The sequence below is a fragment of the Galeopterus variegatus genome, unplaced genomic scaffold (assembly GCF_000696425.1).
Source record: "Galeopterus variegatus unplaced genomic scaffold, G_variegatus-3.0.2 Scaffold2203, whole genome shotgun sequence".
NCBI classification, from domain to species: domain Eukaryota; kingdom Metazoa; phylum Chordata; class Mammalia; order Dermoptera; family Cynocephalidae; genus Galeopterus; species Galeopterus variegatus.
The window spans coordinates 294,447-312,732 of NW_007728314.1; the positions used below are offsets into that span (position 1 = coordinate 294,447).

At 41.7% G+C, this 18,286-nt stretch overlaps 1 protein-coding gene across 1 annotated transcript; it reads right to left on the bottom strand.

Annotated features, from left to right (window-relative positions):
- Positions 1-3,668: 3,668 nt before the first annotated feature.
- Positions 3,669-13,465, bottom strand: AFAP1L1 (actin filament associated protein 1-like 1; the record flags this gene model as incomplete). The annotated part of the gene is made up of 4 exons (XM_008580921.1): positions 3,669-4,092; positions 7,630-7,758; positions 10,005-10,183; positions 13,301-13,465. Coding segments are annotated over 4 exons (497 nt in total), but the record flags the coding sequence as incomplete, so codon positions are not given.
- Positions 13,466-18,286: the final 4,821 nt, after the last annotated feature.

The window sequence follows — 18,286 nt, forward strand, 5'->3', positions numbered from 1 at the left end:
CACCTTCGCCCATCACTCTACTTGCTTTTTTTCCCCAATGCCCATATTTTCCGACAACTGTTTTTCAGTGATGTGTATTTGTATTGTTCCTTTTACCTCACTAAAATATAAGCTGCATTAGGGCAGAGATATTTCTGTCTGTTCATCTTCAGTGAGCAGTGCCCTAATGTAGGCGTTCAGATTTTTCTTGCTGATTGAACTTTAGTCTTATTCTGATTGCAGTGGGAACATGGGACAAAGCCTTTCCTTTTTTTTTTTTTTTGCGGCTGGCAGGTTTGAAGAATCACTTTGACTGCTGTATGGTGGAACTTGCAGGGTTTAAGAAAAGAGGTAGGGAAGACAAGACAAATTGTTTCAGTATCCCAGGCAAGAGAGGGCTGTGCTCTGTCCTGGAATCACCTAAACAAAGGGACCTTTATAATCACCTTATCTAAAGTAGTTGTGTCCAGCATCCTTTTTGTTTTTGTATTTGTTTTGCTTCCTTTTTGTTTGTTCCCCCAGCTAGAGTGTGAACTTCATGAAGTTTCTGTCTTGTTCACAGCTGATTTGACATCTCGTATGTTCATCTTCAGTGAGCAGTGCCCTAATGTAGGCGTTCAGATTTTTCTTGCTGATTGAACTTTAGTCTTATTCTGATTGCAGTGGGAACTTGGGACAAAGCCTTTCCTTTTTTTTTTTTTTTGCGGCTGGCAGGTTTGAAGAATCACTTTGACTGCTGTATGGTGGAACTTGCAGGGTTTAAGAAAAGAGGTAGGGAAGACAAGACAAATTGTTTCAGTATCCCAGGCAAGAGAGGGCTGTGCTCTGTCCTGGAATCACCTAAACAAAGGGACCTTTATAATCACCTTATCTAAAGTAGTTGTGTCCAGCATCCTTTTTGTTTTTGTATTTGTTTTGCTTCCTTTTTGTTTGTTCCCCCAGCTAGAGTGTGAACTTCATGAAGTTTCTGTCTTGTTCACAGCTGATTTGACATCTCGTATAGTAGGTGATCAATAAATTTTTGTGTGATGAATTAATGATGTTGGGTGTTGTCAGTGAAGATAGGAAGATGTGGATGAATTTCAGAGATTTAGGATGGAAAGCTGACAGGTCATGAGGACGGGGTGGTGATTGGGGTCCAGAGCACTTGGAGGTGCTGACTTGGTAAGCCCCTAAGGTAAAAAAAAAATTTTTTTCTTTTTAAAGGAATGGGAAGTGTTCCTTCAGCACTATGAATCTTCACCGTAATATGGCTTACTTATACTGTAGCTATGTGAGTCAGATTTTCTCTCCTGCTGCTTGTCTGTGAGTTCCATGAAGACACAGCTGGAGTCTTGCATCTTTATACTCCATCCAAGGTTCAACTTAAATATATTATAACCAACACTTAATGTTTTCTTTTGGCCTTATGAAAAGAGCATATTTTTTAGGGAGGGATTACAAACCCCCTTTTTACATGAGAAAATTGAAGCTCAGAGAGGTTAGTGAACCTGTGCAAGGTCCCCACTGAGGATCCAGTGGCACTAGAATTCTGACAGACCAAACACTTAGCAGTGCAAAGATGGAGTTTCAAGTTCCTTCAGACCTGTGGCCTGCACTGCACTTTGAAAAAACAACCAAACAAGGTATTTTAACAAGCAAGAACAAGAATGGGCATCTGTGCTTTGGCCTTTTTTGGTTACATTTCTCTTAGCTGCTCAACTTAAACCAAGTGTGCTACATCCATCCATCCATTCATCTATTTATTAAGTGCTAATGCGCTTCTGAATGCTGTGGTGCAAGGGGAGGGATACACATAGATGAAATACAGCTTTGGAATTGAGTAAGACTTATATTCAAGTTATGGCTCCACCAATCCCTGTGTGAGCTTGGGCAAATTACCTAACCTCTCTGGGGTTCCACTTCCTGAACTTTGAACACTGGGATAATATAATCTATCTCACAGGTTTCTAGTGAAGACTAAAAGGATAATGCCTGGAAAAGTGATTAATTAGCATCGGGACTGGCTATATAATTTAAAGAGCAAAAGGAAAATGCAGAACCCATTGCTCAAAAATTATTAAGAAGGCAACAATAGAGTATTACGCCGAGCACAGGGCCCTCCTAACTGTGGGGTTCTGTGTGACTGCACAGGTTGCGTGCCTGTGAGACTGACCATAGCTAACACGGTGCCTGAGATGTAGTGAGTACTCAATAACTGAATTATTAATTACCTAGCGTTGCTCCTCTCAAAGAGTCTAAGATCTATCTGTGGGAAAAGACACTTAACCACAAAATAACTACATAAGGAAGAATGTGACAGACACCGAGGACATAATGGTGTGCTGGGTATCATTCCAAGATCCACATTTTAAAAAAAGAACATTGACAATCCAGAGTATGTTGAGTTCCTTTGTTACTGAAGACACTGAGGTAGAATTTGGGTGAAAATTGTCAGCTATTAATTGGCTTCCTTTTAGCTTTTGGTGGTTGTGATTAACCATGTTGAAATCATTTCTTCCTTAGTGGAAAGAACATAGGCTTTTGAGTCTGACATTTCTTATCCAGCTAACAATAAGATAACCACTATCGACTGAGTATTTCCTATTTGTTGGGCACTATGTAAGATGTTTACCATGTATTAGCTCATTAAATTTCCCCAGTAGTCTTGAAAGGAAAGTACAGTTGTTAATCCTGTTTTCACAGATAAGGAAAGCAAAAATCAGAGAGGTCAGGCGACTTTCCCAGGTCATCCCACTGGTCAGTGGCAAAGGAAGGGCTCAGACCCAGCCTTATCTGAATCCAGGCTCATAACTCTTAAGTCCTGTGCTCTGTTGCTGATTAGCTGGGTGATTTTGGTCAGGTTATTTTTCCTACTCTGGTCTTCAGCTACCTCAGGGTAGTAATGTTTGTATGAGGCTACAATATGCAAAACGTTGGGGTAAAATATGTATTGCTTCTAGCAAAGTGTCCAGAAGTTATTCTGGGATTTCCCTTCTTTCCCCTTGAGCTAACCTAGACAGACCCATAAAGTGCCTACAGTGTTGAGACATTAATGAATGGCACAGTAAGGAGACTGCGCAGGACTTGAGGTCCTTGCTCCCATATAAAAGTATCAAGTGTTTGTAAAAGGCTTAGCACCTGTGTGGCAGAAAAGAGCCACCATCCTCTTGGTTTTCCCTGATAGTTTTACTTTATAGCAGATATGGAAGGGCAGACTAGGGGGCCTCTGAGTGCAAGATGAGGACTTCATTATTATAAAGACTTAGTGTCTACTGGATTTCTAACCATAGCCTCAGGAGCCTTAGTGTCATATGAAATAGGTAAAGGACTTGACTGATAGCAAATGACCGCACCTTACAATGCCTGCAACATTCTGTGTACATTAAAACTCCATGCTGCTGTCACTGATTATCACTGCAAGCTTAAAATATGTCAGTTGCTCAACTGCTGTTTGCTTTCTGCATATGCAGATCTTGATTTTAAAAATCAAATCTGAAAGATTCCAGTAGGTGCACTCTGCCTAGCTCTAAAGTAGATGAGAATGACTGTAGAATTTGGATGTTGTCTATAGTTTTTGTTCACCTTTCACAGGCAGGGATAATGTTACTGATTTTTCAGCCTATTTGCCTTGCCCAGAGGTTATCAATAATGCTTAAAATGAATCCAGTTGGCACAAGTGTGATCAGATGATCAAGTCTCATCTCTTTACACTGCACCACTGATGCCTCAGCACTGCCTTTGCCTCAAGGACTGGGATTGAGATGAGATGTGATGGAATGGCTTATTCACATGTGCTTTCATTTCTTCTTGAAGAGAAGGCAAAGATATCTAACAAAATCTTTACAATTTTGCAGATTTCTGTCTCCATCCACTACCATTTCCACCCTTTGGAAAGTCATACGGATGCCTTTCATTTTCCTCTTCCCTTTTACTTTTCCCCTCCCCTTATCCCCTAAAATCATGCAGACAATAAAGGCTGGTCTTTTGGGTGCCCCGGAGAGTGGGGGCTACTTCCAGTCTTCTCCTGGCATCTCCTTGTGGAAAAAGCATTTCCGCTTTAGATGGAGAAGCTGATATTTCCTTTGGAATGAAATCCTCATCCTCTTCCTAGGTCTTCTTCATTTCCCATTCCTGAAGTACAGAAAGACAAGACAAATCAGTCTTGTTCTTGTGTGACTTGTAGAATAAAAACATTCACTACACCTCATTATATAAAGATCTCTGCTAGCCAGCCTAGAGGGCCTCGGGTCTTGGTCCCACTCTCTTTCTTCCTGCAACCCTGATTAAGTCACTTCTCCATGCTGTTCTCTCTTGTCCCCTCATCCACTCTCAACATAGCAGCCAGAAAGTTCTTTTAAAAACGTAATTCATATACAAAAATTCCTTCCTCAAACTTTCCAATCACTTTTCATTATATTAGAACAAAATGCATAGTTCCTCCAATGGCCTGCAAGGCTTTAGATAAAGGACTGGCAAACTGCTGCCCATGGGCCAAATCTGGCCTATTGCTTGATTTTTCATAACCTGTTAGCTAAGAATGGTTTTCACATTTTTAAATGTTTGAAAAAAATGTTTTATAAAAAATCAGAAGAATATTTTATGACATGAAAATTATGTGAAATTCAAATTTCCGTTCCCATAAATAAAGTTTTATTGGGACACAGCCATGTGCATCATTCATTTACATATTGTCTATGGTTACTTTTGTGCTACAAAGGCAGAGTTGAGTGGTTGTGAAACAGATGATAAGGTCCACAAAGCTGAAAATATTTACTATCTAACCCTTACAGAAATAATTTGCTGACTGCTGTTCTAGATGATCTGGCTTCTAGCTGGTTGCTTCTCTGATCTCATCTCCCAGTGCTCATCCTTTGTTCTCTTCTCTGGAATCACTTGGTTCTTCTTGATATTCCTCAGATATGTCAACCTTTTTCCCACTTCAGGGACTTGGCACCTGCTTTTCTCTGCCTGGATCATCCTTCCTTCAGACCCCCACATGGCTCACTCCCTCACACTCCCTTCTGGTCTCTTCTTATGTGTCATCTCCTCAAAAGGGTCTTTGCTGTCACTGTGATTAAAACAGCCACATCCTGCCCCATCACCCTCTCGGCCCTTTCCTACTTTATTTTTCTTTAAAGTACTTATTACCATCTAGCATCATACTATATATTTATGTGTGTATTTAAAGTCTTGTCTTTCCAGCTCCACGAGGACAGGAACTTTTTTTGGTTCCTTTCTATGTAACCAGAACCTAGAACAAGACTGGTACATAGTAGGTCCTCAACAAATATTTATTAAATGACTGAGTAACTATAGGAAAGAATAATGGCTCTTCCTTCTCAGGCTCTTAGAGTCAATTCCAACCTGAGGATGCAGATCCAGGCTAGAAATAGAGCTGTGTATTTTAAAAGTTCATGCTAGTGTGATCATATACAAAATTGGCAAGCAATCCCAAAGCACTGTTGACATGAAGGTAATAAATAGCTGTCCTTAAATGTATACTGATATGATACACAACTTCAGGCCATGAGATGATGAGGTGCTGCCTGCTTCTCCCCTTCAACTCATTCACCTGTTCCTCTTACTTTCTGTGCTCCATTCTCTCTATGCTCCAGCCTCTCTGGCTCTTCAAGGCTACCAGATACTCTTGAGAGCTTTTGTACTTGCTGTACCCTCTTCCTGGAATGCTTTTGCTGTAGATCTTGTGCTGTTCCTTCCTGTCATTTGAGTCACTGCTTGGAGAGGCTTTCTCTCATCATTTTTATCTATAGCTCCAACCCTGTCTCTAGTTCTTGTTATATATTTTTTGTAGATGTATCACTTTTTGGAATTATCTTTTTACATTAACTGGCCACTTATGTATTACCTCCTTTCACTAGCTTGTAAGCTCCTTGAGAGTTGGGACCCTGTCTGTCTTGTTCACTGCTTTATCTACCAGTTAAACCTCAGTCTCCTCAGCTGTGCAATGGGGCTAAGAATGCTGGCTTTGCTTGGATATTGAAAGATGAAATGAAAGAACATGTTGAAAGTGTCTAGCAAAGTGCCCGACATTGAGCAGGTGCTCAATATGTGTTTCTTGAATGATTGTAATTTTTCCACTACTCTAAACAGGATGTTCCCCCTTTTATTTTTCTAACTTTTAATTTTTATTTATTTTTGATTTTGTATAAGTATATATTGTGAAATGATTATCACAGTCAAGTTAGTTAATACATCTGTCACCTTACCTAGTCACCATTTTAGTTTTTGTGGTGAGAACATTTAAGATCTACTCTCAGCATATTTCAAGTATACAATACAGTATTGTTAATTGTAGTCACCATACTGTACATTAGAGCCCCACAACTTATTCATAACCAAATGTTTGTACCCTTCGACCATCATCTCCCTATTTTCCCCACCCCTCGGCCCCTCATAACCACTACTCTCCCCCTTTTATTTTATATTAATAAAGATTAATTTTATGTTTTCCTCTTAAAAAAGAGATTGTTCCTTGAAAACTCATTGGTCTCCACATTTCTTGGCTTGGAATTTGTGTCCTTCTATATCAAGTTATCCTTCCAGTTTCATATCCCACCAATTTTTCATACATTTTTTTTTTTTTAAGTTGAGTTTTTGTGCCTTCTTTAAATGTCTGGCCATTACTAGGGATCTGAACCCTTGACCTTGGTGTTATCAGCACCAAGCTTTCCCAAGTGATCTAACTGGCCAGGCTTTTAAGACATTCTGTGCTGCTGCCAGACAGTGTCTACTTCAGCAAAGGCTTACTGAGCATCTCTGATGTGCTAGGCATTTGTTTTTCAGGTCCACACTTTCTTATGTGCAATTCTGAAGTCTAGAAAGCTCTGAAACCAAAATATTTCTCAAGTGTTTTGGCACAAACTCATTTGGTGGCAACACCTGAACTGACCTAATGTGAGGGTGTTTATAGTCTTTATTTACTCCACATGGTATGAATATTCATGTCTTGCAGTAGAATTAACATGTTTGCTTATGAGGAACCACCTGAGAACCTGGGGTTTTTAATTGTATATAGTAAATGCACCATATTACCTTTTTTTTTTTTTTTTTTTAAAGAGATGACCGGTAAGGGGATCTTAACCCTTGACTTGGTGTTGTTAGCACCACGCTCACCCAGTGAGCTAACCGGCCATCCCTATGTGGGATTCGAACCCTTGGCCTTGGTGTTATCAGCACCGCACTCTCCCGAGTGAGCCACAGGGCCGGCCCCATATTACCTTTCTAAAATCCAGAAAGTCCTGAAACACAGCTGACTGCAAGAGTTACACAGATGGGACTGTGGACCAGCATCATGGAGTAAGCCCTGGACTTAGAATTGGAAGAAGTGGGTTTGCATCCCTCCTCCTGAAATTATGTCTTACATAACCCTGGGCAAGTCCATCTTCAGTTTCCTTACCTAAGAAATGGGACCTTTCCTGCTCAAAACATATCGTGAGCTCAGAAACCAGATGACTGAGCTTGTTAGAGCTATGTATTAACAAAGGTTCTGAATGAGATCTGAGGATTATCCCATCTGAGGAAAGTTTATTAACTTTACTGCATGGATGTATTGGCCTTTCTCACTAGCTGATTTTTTTGATTTTTGGTGAGATTTCATAAAAAGGGGGCTACCAGATTGCTGACTTTTGATCTGAACTCTTGCTGTACCTTGGCTTTCTGTAGCACCCTTCCTTGGTTGGAGGTTACAATGGATGGGCTCCTCTTCCTCAGCTCGGAAACACAGTTGACAGGGAGAGATTGCTCTGAGACGTTGTTCTGGGGTTTATTTGTAGTTTCCTGTTGATGATAAAAAAATAGTTAAATGAATGAGGTCTAGTGCTGGCTACCTGCACCCAGCTTGCCCTCAAAAGGACTAATGCACTTTAAAATAGCAGGTATGCAGGCTGGCTGATTAGCTCAGTTGGTTAGAGTGCAGCCTTTTAATACCAAGGTCACAGGTTCAGAACCCTATACTGGCTAGCCGCCAAAAAAAAAGGAAAAAAAAAGATGCTTAAATAATCAGGCACTAGGCAGACATGCCAGCATTGAACAGGGGGAGGGGAAGAAGGTACTGAGGGCCTTGGGATAAAGATAGTGATGATTAAAATTACTGGATCCTCACTATGCACCAGACATTGCATGAATTAGCTGATTTAGCTTTTCAATAACCTATGAAGTAGGTACTGTTATTATCCATCCCATTTTACAGATGAGGAAACTGGGAAGGTCAAGTTGCTGTGCAAGGTCACAAGTCTGGTAAGTGAGACAGCCAGGATTCAAACTTCACAGCTCTACTCTTAACCTCTGTCCTGTATTCCTTCTCATTTTCTACATTACCTTCACCCTTTAATTTTTCCAGATAGTAGTACCTTACTTTGAGCATGATATCTTAACAACTAAGCCTGCTAGGAATTTAGAGAAGACTTCTTCATTTCCAAAGGGTATCAAAAGCATCAAAAGTGGAGGGAAAAGCACTCTGGAATAGGAACATCAGGGCATGTGGTGGGAGGAAGCAGCTGGGACGAATGAACCAGTTCTAGCTCCTCCACCAGCCCTCTGTGACTCTGGGAAGTTGTTTTGCCCCTGGCCCTCATGTTCTTCATCTGTAAATGAGGTTCAAAATGTCTCATGGGGAGGAAGTGTAGGGGTGTAAGACACAGAACTGGCTTCAGAGTCATGGGGTGTGGTCTGACCAGGCAGTGTGACTAGGAACAACAATAATACAGCTCCCAATGACAACTCATACTTATCAGTTGAGCTATTTCATCTCTTTGAGTTTCAATTTCTGTGCCTATTTTATTTTTGGTGACTGGCCAGTACAGGGATCCAAACCCATGGTCTTGGTCTCATAAAGCTGCACTCTAACCTACTGAGCTATCTGGCCAGTACCCTCAATTTCCTTGTCTGAAAACAGGCAAAAACATTTATTCTTCCAACAAACATTTATTGTACCTACAATTATTCAGACTTTGTAAGGGTTAGGGTTATGATGATAAACAAAATAGACATAGTTCAATTTTAATAAAAATACAATCTAGTGGGGGAGACACAGTTAGGCAAGTAAGGACACAAATACACACACACACACACACAAATTATCATTAGATGCTATGAGGAAGTATAATAGATGGGACTATTGGTAATTTAGACCAGTGGTTCCTAAGTAGGGATGATTTTGCCCTCTGAGGAAACATCTGGCAGTTTTTGGAGACATTTTTAGTTATACTGGGAGTGAGGTGCTACTTGCAACCAATGGGTAGAGGCTAGTGCTAAACATCCTACAATGCACAGAATAATCCCCTATAAGAAAGAATGAAGCCCAAAATGTCAACAGTGCTGAAGTTAGGGAACACTGATATAAACGGGGACAGGAAGTATTCTCTAAGGAAGGCCCATTGGGGTGAGAATATCTTCCTTGCAGGGTTCCTGGGAGCATTAGAGATAACGGCTGCAAAGCCCTGAGGACAGGACCTAGTACATTGGACATCCAAGGAGAGGACATGTGCCACGGTGGCTAAAGTAGGGCTCTGGAGTCAGACTTCCTGAGTTTAGAATCCTGTCTCCCACTGTGCTGAGTGGCCTTGAACAACATCTCTGAACCTCAGTTTCCTTGTCCGTCAAACGGGGTTAATGCATGTAATACCACCTCACAGGACTGCTGTGAAGATTGTGTGAGATGGTACAGGTTCAGATGCTGTACTTGCCTATGGTAATTGATCAACACGTTTGTTATTCAACATATGGTAGCTATTGTTATCATCAATAACCCCAAGGCCATTGTAAAATCACCTTCAGGATAAAGAAGTCAAACGGCGGTGCTGCTGTGGAAAGGACAACAGGCCAGAGGCCAAGAGAACTTGCTCCCAGAGTTCCCTTCCTAGCTGTGCCACCTGTGGCATGTCCCTCACCTCTTTGGACCTCAGTTTTCTCATATGTAAATGATCCTAAATCCTACCCCCAGAGAACGACCATGATGGAGACATCTGTAGTGTGTGAGGGGATTAGGCAGCAGCTGTGCCCGCTGTAGAAGGCAGTGGACTCACCCCACTCTTATTCTTGCTGCTCACGGACAGTCCCAGGGCTGGGCCCCCTGCCAGGGACTGCTGCAAGCGCTGCTTCACAGACACCAGCCTCAGCTCTAGGTCGATCCGGCGCTCCTCCTTCACCCGACACTGAGCTTCCAGGGTGGCCACGGCTTCCTCCAGAGCCTTTGACTTTGCTCCTGAGTCCAGAGACACTGATGAGAAACAGCTGAGGCTGGCCTGAAGCGGCAGGGAGTCTGGCAGGGCCTCAGGCCCTTGCCTGCCCCTCCTGAGGGCCTTTCCAGTCCCCACAGTCCTGGATAAGAGATGGACTTTGGGCCTGGGGTTCCAGCTTCTTGCTGGGTGGTGTGGTCTTTACCCGCTCAGTACCCATTTCCCCATCTTCTAGAAACAGCACCCATTGGGAAACTACCTTTCCCTTCTCATTCTCTATAGTTTGGGTGGGACTGACCCCACTGCTCATTCAACGGTTTGTCATATAACTTAGGCTTGCCCCATAATCACATCTCATCTTCTGGTCACAGTGATTGGTTTAGGGATCAATGCAGGTTCAATCAGAGTGAATCCCGAGGCTTATATGGAGGTCTTTAGGAAGAGGAGCTCTCTCTGCTGAGACAGCTGGACTGGGTGAGGGCTGGAGCTGCACTGCCATTGTGCCACCACAAGGGGGAGAGAGTGAAAACAGGAAAGGAAGGCAGAAGTGTGAGTTAGAGAGATGAGCTTCCTGGTGACATCATGTAAGTCCCTGGATCTCACTACACCTGATTTCTCAATTTCCCCATTACTCTTTCTTCTTTTCATTTCTATGCCAGTTTGACTTTGGTTTCTGTTACTTATAAAGAAGAGCTATAACACAGGGCTTTTCACAAACCAGGATTTCCAGCAGGATTTTGCTGCTTATTCAGTTTAATCCAACAAACCTATATTAGTATCTTCTTTGTGCCAAGGGCTGTGACAGATCTTACCAGGTTTAAAAATTAGTTTCATTCTTTGCCCTGAAGGAGACTGCACTGGAGGATTTTCCAGTAATGTTTACATTCATTCATTCAGTAAATATTTATTGAGTGCTTACTGTGTACCAGACACTATACTAGGCCTTTGGTATATATCAGTGAACAAAGCAGGCAAAGATCCTTGCCCTTATGGAGCTTATATGCACAAGTATGTTACAAACAATAAATAAAAATAATAAATACAATAAATAATTTGGTAAGTTACAAAGTGATGGTGCTATAGAAAATAAAATTGAGCAGGGCAAGGATAGTCAGCCTGCTCCATATCCTGGTTCTGACTCTTAGAAAATTCTTCTTTATATTGAACCCAAACTGCCTTCCTGTGCTTCCTTCCCACTGATTCTGGTTCTTGGTCACACAGAACAAGTCTTATCCTTTAAAACAGAAGTTCTCAATCTGTGGCTCATGGAGTCTTAGGCAACCTATGGATGGGCTCCAGGAACAGGCACATGAGCTCCTGAAATTGCGACATTGTCAATTGTGTTTCTTCTTAGCAAAGTGTCCACAGGTTCCATCAGATTCTCATAGGGCTATGTGATCTTGCACATATTCTATAAGAACTGGACTTCTGTTCCCTTCAGCACTTGGAGAAACCTTAGGCCGAGAGTGGCAAACTGCAGTTAGAGAGAGGACTCAAAGAAAACACAGCAGAAAATTGGGTGTGGAGGAGCCCAGAGCAGGCAGGGCCTGCTGAGGTCCCTGGATATCAGAAGAGGATCCTGGGAAAATGTCACTGTCTATCATATCTGTAAATGAATGAATGTGGGGTTCAAAATGATCTCTTATTTCCTTGATTCTAAGGCACGCTTTTGTTTTTCACATCTCTAAAATCATGTTGCATCTTATTACATTAAGTGTACACATTACCATGATGCGTTTTCAGCCCCTCACCCAAAAGCCGTTATTAAATTGATGGCCCTTCCTTTAATTAGGAAGAATTATGATGATAATGATGATTTCATTTCTATGCCAGTTTGACTTTGGTTTCTGTTACTTATAAAGAAGAGCTATAACACAGGGCTTTTCACAAACCAGGATTTCCAGCAGGATTTTGCTGCTTATTCAGTTTAATCCAACAAACCTATATTAGTATCTTCTTTGTGCCAAGGGCTGTGACAGATCTTACCAGGTTTAAAAATTAGTTTCATTCTTTGCCCTGAAGGAGACTGCACTGGAGGATTTTCCAGTAATGTTTACATTCATTCATTCAGTAAATATTTATTGAGTGCTTACTGTGTACCAGACACTATACTAGGCCTTTGGTATATATCAGTGAACAAAGCAGGCAAAGATCCTTGCCCTTATGGAGCTTATATGCACAAGTATGTTACAAACAATAAATAAAAATAATAAAAACAATAAATAATTTGGTAAGTTACAAAGTGATGGTGCTATAGAAAATAAAATTGAGCAGGGCAAGGATAGTCAGCCTGCTCCATATCCTGGTTCTGACTCTTAGAAAATTCTTCTTTATATTGAACCCAAACTGCCTTCCTGTGCTTCCTTCCCACTGATTCTGGTTCTTGGTCACACAGAACAAGTCTTATCCTTTAAAACAGAAGTTCTCAATCTGTGGCTCATGGAGTCTTAGGCAACCTATGGATGGGCTCCAGGAACAGGCACATGAGCTCCTGAAATTGCGACATTGTCAATTGTGTTTCTTCTTAGCAAAGTGTCCACAGGTTCCATCAGATTCTCATAGGGCTATGTGATCTTGCACATATTCTATAAGAACTGGACTTCTGTTCCCTTCAGCACTTGGAGAAACCTTAGGCCGAGAGTGGCAAACTGCAGTTAGAGAGAGGACTCAAAGAAAACACAGCAGAAAATTGGGTGTGGAGGAGCCCAGAGCAGGCAGGGCCTGCTGAGGTCCCTGGATATCAGAAGAGGATCCTGGGAAAATGTCACTGTCTATCATATCTGTAAATGAATGAATGTGGGGTTCAAAATGATCTCTTATTTCCTTGATTCTAAGGCACGCTTTTGTTTTTCACATCTCTAAAATCATGTTGCATCTTATTACATTAAGTGTACACATTACCATGATGCGTTTTCAGCCCCTCACCCAAAAGCCGTTATTAAATTGATGGCCCTTCCTTTAATTAGGAAGAATTATGATGATAATGATGAAGAGAAGGAAGAAGAGTAGGAAGGGGAGGGGAAGCCCACCTCTCCTGGGTAGGAAACCAGGTGACCTGTGCAAGAGACCTCCCCTTACTGTGCCAGGGGAAGTGCCAAGGATGAGCCACCCATGGGTGCTCAGGACCACACCCACATAGGTACCTGGGCTGCTCCGAATGGCTTCCTTTAGTTCCCTCTTCTCCTGCCGCAGTGCCATCAGTTCTGTCCGAATGGTCTCTTTCTCTTTCTCCAACTTCTCTTTTTCCACCAGGTACCTCCGGGCATCCTCCTCAGCTCGGTTCTTCCCATACTTATATTGATTGGCACCTGCAGAGATGTGGGGAAGGAAAAGGCCCTCAGTTCTGACCTCTGGTAAGGGTACTTGGGTGGTGTTAGCTTCTCTCTCCTCCTCAACTTCTCCATCAATCAAATGGAAATATTTAGATCTATTCCCTTAGATATATTTAGCATGAAGCCCCTAAGGAAATAAGCAAAATGGAGGCAATAGAGCACAGGGACTAGGAGCAAGGGCTTTGGAATCAGACAAACCAAGGTTTGTGTTATTTTTGCCTTTTTTGGTTGTGTGACATCAGGCAAAAGTGAATGGTGGTGTTTTTGTGCCTCTTCCCCCAGGCCTTAGTTTCCTCATTTATAAGTAAGGATGCTGATAAAATTTATCTCAAAGGGTTGTGTTAATGTTTAAGTGAGATAATTAAAAGTATTTAGCATACTACATGGCAAATAGTGGGTGCTTAGTAAATGTTAGATAATAATGATGATAATATAAAACAAATTTTATGATGTATAACACACTTTGGTTTTGAAAGGGTATGTTTTATAGTCATCTCTAATATATATGACAAGGAGACAGCTACGTCAGATCTATGGAGATTCCAGACCTTGGGCTAAAGTCAGGCATTGTCCATATTTTTAGTGGGGAAGGGTGGGGCAAGGGAGAGACCCAGTAGTCTACTGTAGGCTCAACACCATGGTGGATAATGACAACAAATGATTATGGCAAAAATTTATTGAGCGCTTATTGTATGCTAGGCACTACATACTAAGCCATTTACTTGCATTGCCATTTACTCCTCACAAAACTTATTTCTAGCTCTATTTTATTGTTGAGGAAACTGAGGCACAGAGAGTTTAGGTTCCTCTGCTAATGGTGGCAGAGCCGATGTTGAACCCATGTAAGTCTGACTCTAGGGTCCCTGTCATGCAACGCTGCTCTAGCTGGGCCACGGCCATAGTCCAAACTCTCAGGGAAAGTTCAACTTTTTTTCCTACACACAGCCACACACAGCCCTTTGTAAGTCAGTAGGGTTTGAAATGATTTCCACGGTTTACTGATAATTGTGGGGTCTCTTCTCTCCAGCTCTTATAGGGATTGCAGTGGTCACCCACAGTCTGGTAAAATTTTTGAAAAATGGGTAGACCAACAAAAGGTTATCAACATTTTATTGCATCAGATGAGGACCTTTTTGTGCTATTATTATTATATATATTTTATCTATATATGTTACAAATCCAACAATGCAGTTATAACGATTAGTTTATATAGTTTTATGTCTATTAAAGAAGTGAGAGAAGAAAGGAGAGTAGGTATGTATTTATAGTTTTTTATATTAACCTTCTTATTTTCCATCTGGTGTCATTTTCTTTTACCACATAACTCCTCTGTGCTATTATTGTCAAATTTTTACATTTCTATATATTGTATATTAAAACCCAAATAGTTTTTTCAATTCAGTAAGAGAATAAAGAAGAAATATGCATTTGTCTTTTATAGTTATTTAATCACCTTTACCAGTGCTGTGTTTTGTGTATGTGTGAATTAAAATTACTGTTTGGGGTCACTTGCTTTCAGCCTGAAGAACTTCCTTTTGCATTTCTTGTAAGGTAGATCTGCTATCAACAATTTTTCTCAGTTTTTGTTTATATGGGAATGTCCTTATTTTACCTGCATTGTTTGAAAGACAGCTTTGCTGGATTTAGGGTCTTGGTTGACACAGTTGTTTTCTTTCAGTGTTTTGAGTGTGTTATCCCACTGCCTTCTGGCCTCTGTTGTTACTGATGAGAAGCCACTTGTTCATCTTATTGGGCTTCTCTTGTACATGATGAGCTGATTTTCTCTTCTGTCTTCAAGATTTTCTCCTTGTCTTTGGTGCCAGCATTTTTACCATGATGTGTCTTTTGTGCATCTCCTTGCCTTTATCTTACTTGGACTTCACTGAGCTTCATGGATGTATAAATTAATGATGTCATAAATTTGGCAAGTTTTCAGCTATTATTTATTCAAATGTTTTTCATCCTCCTTTCTTTCCTTCTGGTGCTTCCTTTACACATATGTTAGTACACTGAATGGTGTCCCATATTTCTCTGAGGCTCTGTTCATTTTCCTTCATCATTTTTTCCCTCTGTTCCTCAGCTTGCATAATCTCTATTGATCTGTTTTCATGTTTGTTGACTCTTCTGCCAGTAAAATTTACTGTTGAGTCCCTCTAGTGAGTTTTTCATTTCAGTTGTTCTACTTTTCAGCTCTTTCTTTTTATAATTTCTATCACTTTATTGCTAGTCTATTTGATAATACATTGTTATCTCATATTCCTTTACATCTTTAAGCATGGTTTCCTTGAGCTCTTTGAAATATTTATAATGGCTTCTTTGAAGTCTTTGTTAAATTCTACATCTGGGCCCTCACAGGCAGTTTCTGTTGCTTGCTTTCCCCCCCCCCCTCCCGTGGCTCATTCGGGAGAGTGCGGCGCTAGTAACGCCGAGGCTGCGGGTTCGGATCCTACATACGAATTGCCTGTGCGCTCACTGGCTGATGCCTAGAGAACCAGTCTCACTACTTCTTGTTGAGAATTGGATGTTTTAGATAATATATTGTAGCATCTTTGAATACTGCTCCCCACCCCACCCCACCCACCAAGGGTTATTGTTATTTGCTAAGCTGGACCATATTAATGAAGTCTATTTCCTCCTGCAGTGTGAAGCCTCTGATGTTGCTCCTTAGAGGACACAGCCCTGGGCCTGTGTATAGTCACCCTGGGATGACAATGGTTTTAGCATAGCTCTCTCTAACTTTCTCCCTGTTCTCTCTGTTGCTTGTCTGTGTTGGTATCACACCCAGCTGTTAGGGTCTACTAATTGTCAGCCAATTGCCCTATTATTTTTGACAATGCCTTGGGACATAAATTGCTCCACAGTTTGATCCAATTAAATTCAGCCCCTTTACAGGGTAGTTTTGGAGGCCAGTCTTGGAGATTTATTCTGACCTCAGAACTCTTCCTAGCTGTCAGTTTCTGTGATTCTCTCTTATAAACTAGCTGGTCTATGGTTTAGTTTATTGCTCTCATGGAGGTACTAGCCTTCTCTTACATGTTTACCACCAGATCTCCACTGTTTTTTAAGAGCACCCTTTGGCTTGCACTTCCCTACACTCTGTTCCAATCACAGTCAATTTTTTTGAGGGAGAGCTTTTGAGTTCTGTGTTCTTATGGCCTGTCTTTCTCCCTGGACGTAAATCTCTGAGTCACTGCTCTGGATTTGGGGGTTGGAACAATGTCGTGGGCTATGGTTTGAATATTTGTCCCTTCCAAAAAAAAAAAAATCTTGAAATTTAACTGCCAGTGTAACAGTATTAAAAGGTAGGACCTTTAAGAGGTGATTAGGCCATGAGGGCTGCACCCTCTTGGGTGGAATTAATGCTGTTATAAAAGGGCAGGTTTGACCCCCTTTTGCTTCTTTGCCCTTCTGCCCTCCATCATGGGATAATGCAGCAAGAGGGCCCTTGCAAGATTCTAGTGCCTTGACTTGGACTTCCCATCCTCCAGAATTGTGAGTCAATAAATAAATTACTCAGTCTCAGGTATTATGTTATAGCAGCACAAAATGGAATAAGACAGCCTGCTTCTCTTGGAGTGATACTCCTGCTATATAAGCAGGGTACTGGGAGGGGGTGATAACCTCTGGTCTTCTCTGCTTGCCTTCCCTGGCATGAAACCTCTGCTCTATGAGTGAGCTGGAATGAGAGCAATTGGGACCCCAGTATTTTGGCCTACCTCACCTGGGGTAAAGCCTCTGCCCTATGAGCTGGGTAGAGGAAGGAAGCTCCCTACCTCTTGGCTACATTCACCTGGAATTTAGCCTCTGCAACATGGAACCGGACATGATGAGAAATGTTGGCAGACTGCCCTTCCTGGGGAGATACTATAGCCTTTGACTGGGAGCTGAAGGAAAAGGGAGCCCTATTTTCTTCCCACCCCTTTCTGGAATGGAGATTCTTTCATGTTGAATTGGGGGAAGGAGTAAAGAAGTGGGTTGTGGATCAAATGCCACAAACTTACACCATTCTTACTGAGGTTTAGTACATTTTCTAGCATAATTGTTTCTCCAGAGACTCTAAATTATTGTTTTAATTATTTTCACCAGTTATGGTTGTTTTGCTGGGGAGTGTGTCCATGGAGCTTCTCATGCCACCATTTTTCTCAGCAATCTACTTGGCCTTCATGATTCTTGCTTCCTGATATTCATGCCCTTTTGTAATCCCCTCCTACACTAAGTAGTGCTGACCTGTGTAACTATTAGGATACTGCAGAAATGACAGAGTGTGACTTCTAAAGGTAGGTCATAAAGACATTGCAGCAGCTATCTTGCTGCCCCTTCTTGGGTCACTTGCTCTGGGGGAAGCCAGCTGTCACATCATGAGGACAAGCAACCCTATGCAGAAATCCCCAAGCAACCCTATGCAGAAGTCCCCATGGCAAGGAACTGAGCCTCCTCCCAACTTCCAGCACAAACTTGCCAGGCACGCGAGTGAGCCATCTTAGAAGCAGATCCTCCAGCCTGTCAAGCCTTCAGATGACTTCACATCACTAGCTGACATCTTGACTACACCTCATAAAAGACCCCAAGCCAGATACCTAAGCCACTCGGGATTCCTGACCCACAGAAGCTGTGTGACATACAGAGCTCATAGTTTTGAGCTGCTAAATTTTGGGTGATTTGTTGTTTGTTTTTTCATTTTGGCAGCTGGCTGGTGCAGGGAGTAACTTGTTATGTAGCAATAGGTAATTAATACGTGATCTTGGGCAAGACCCTTTGCTATAGACTGAATGTTTACGTTACGCCCCCCCCCCCCCC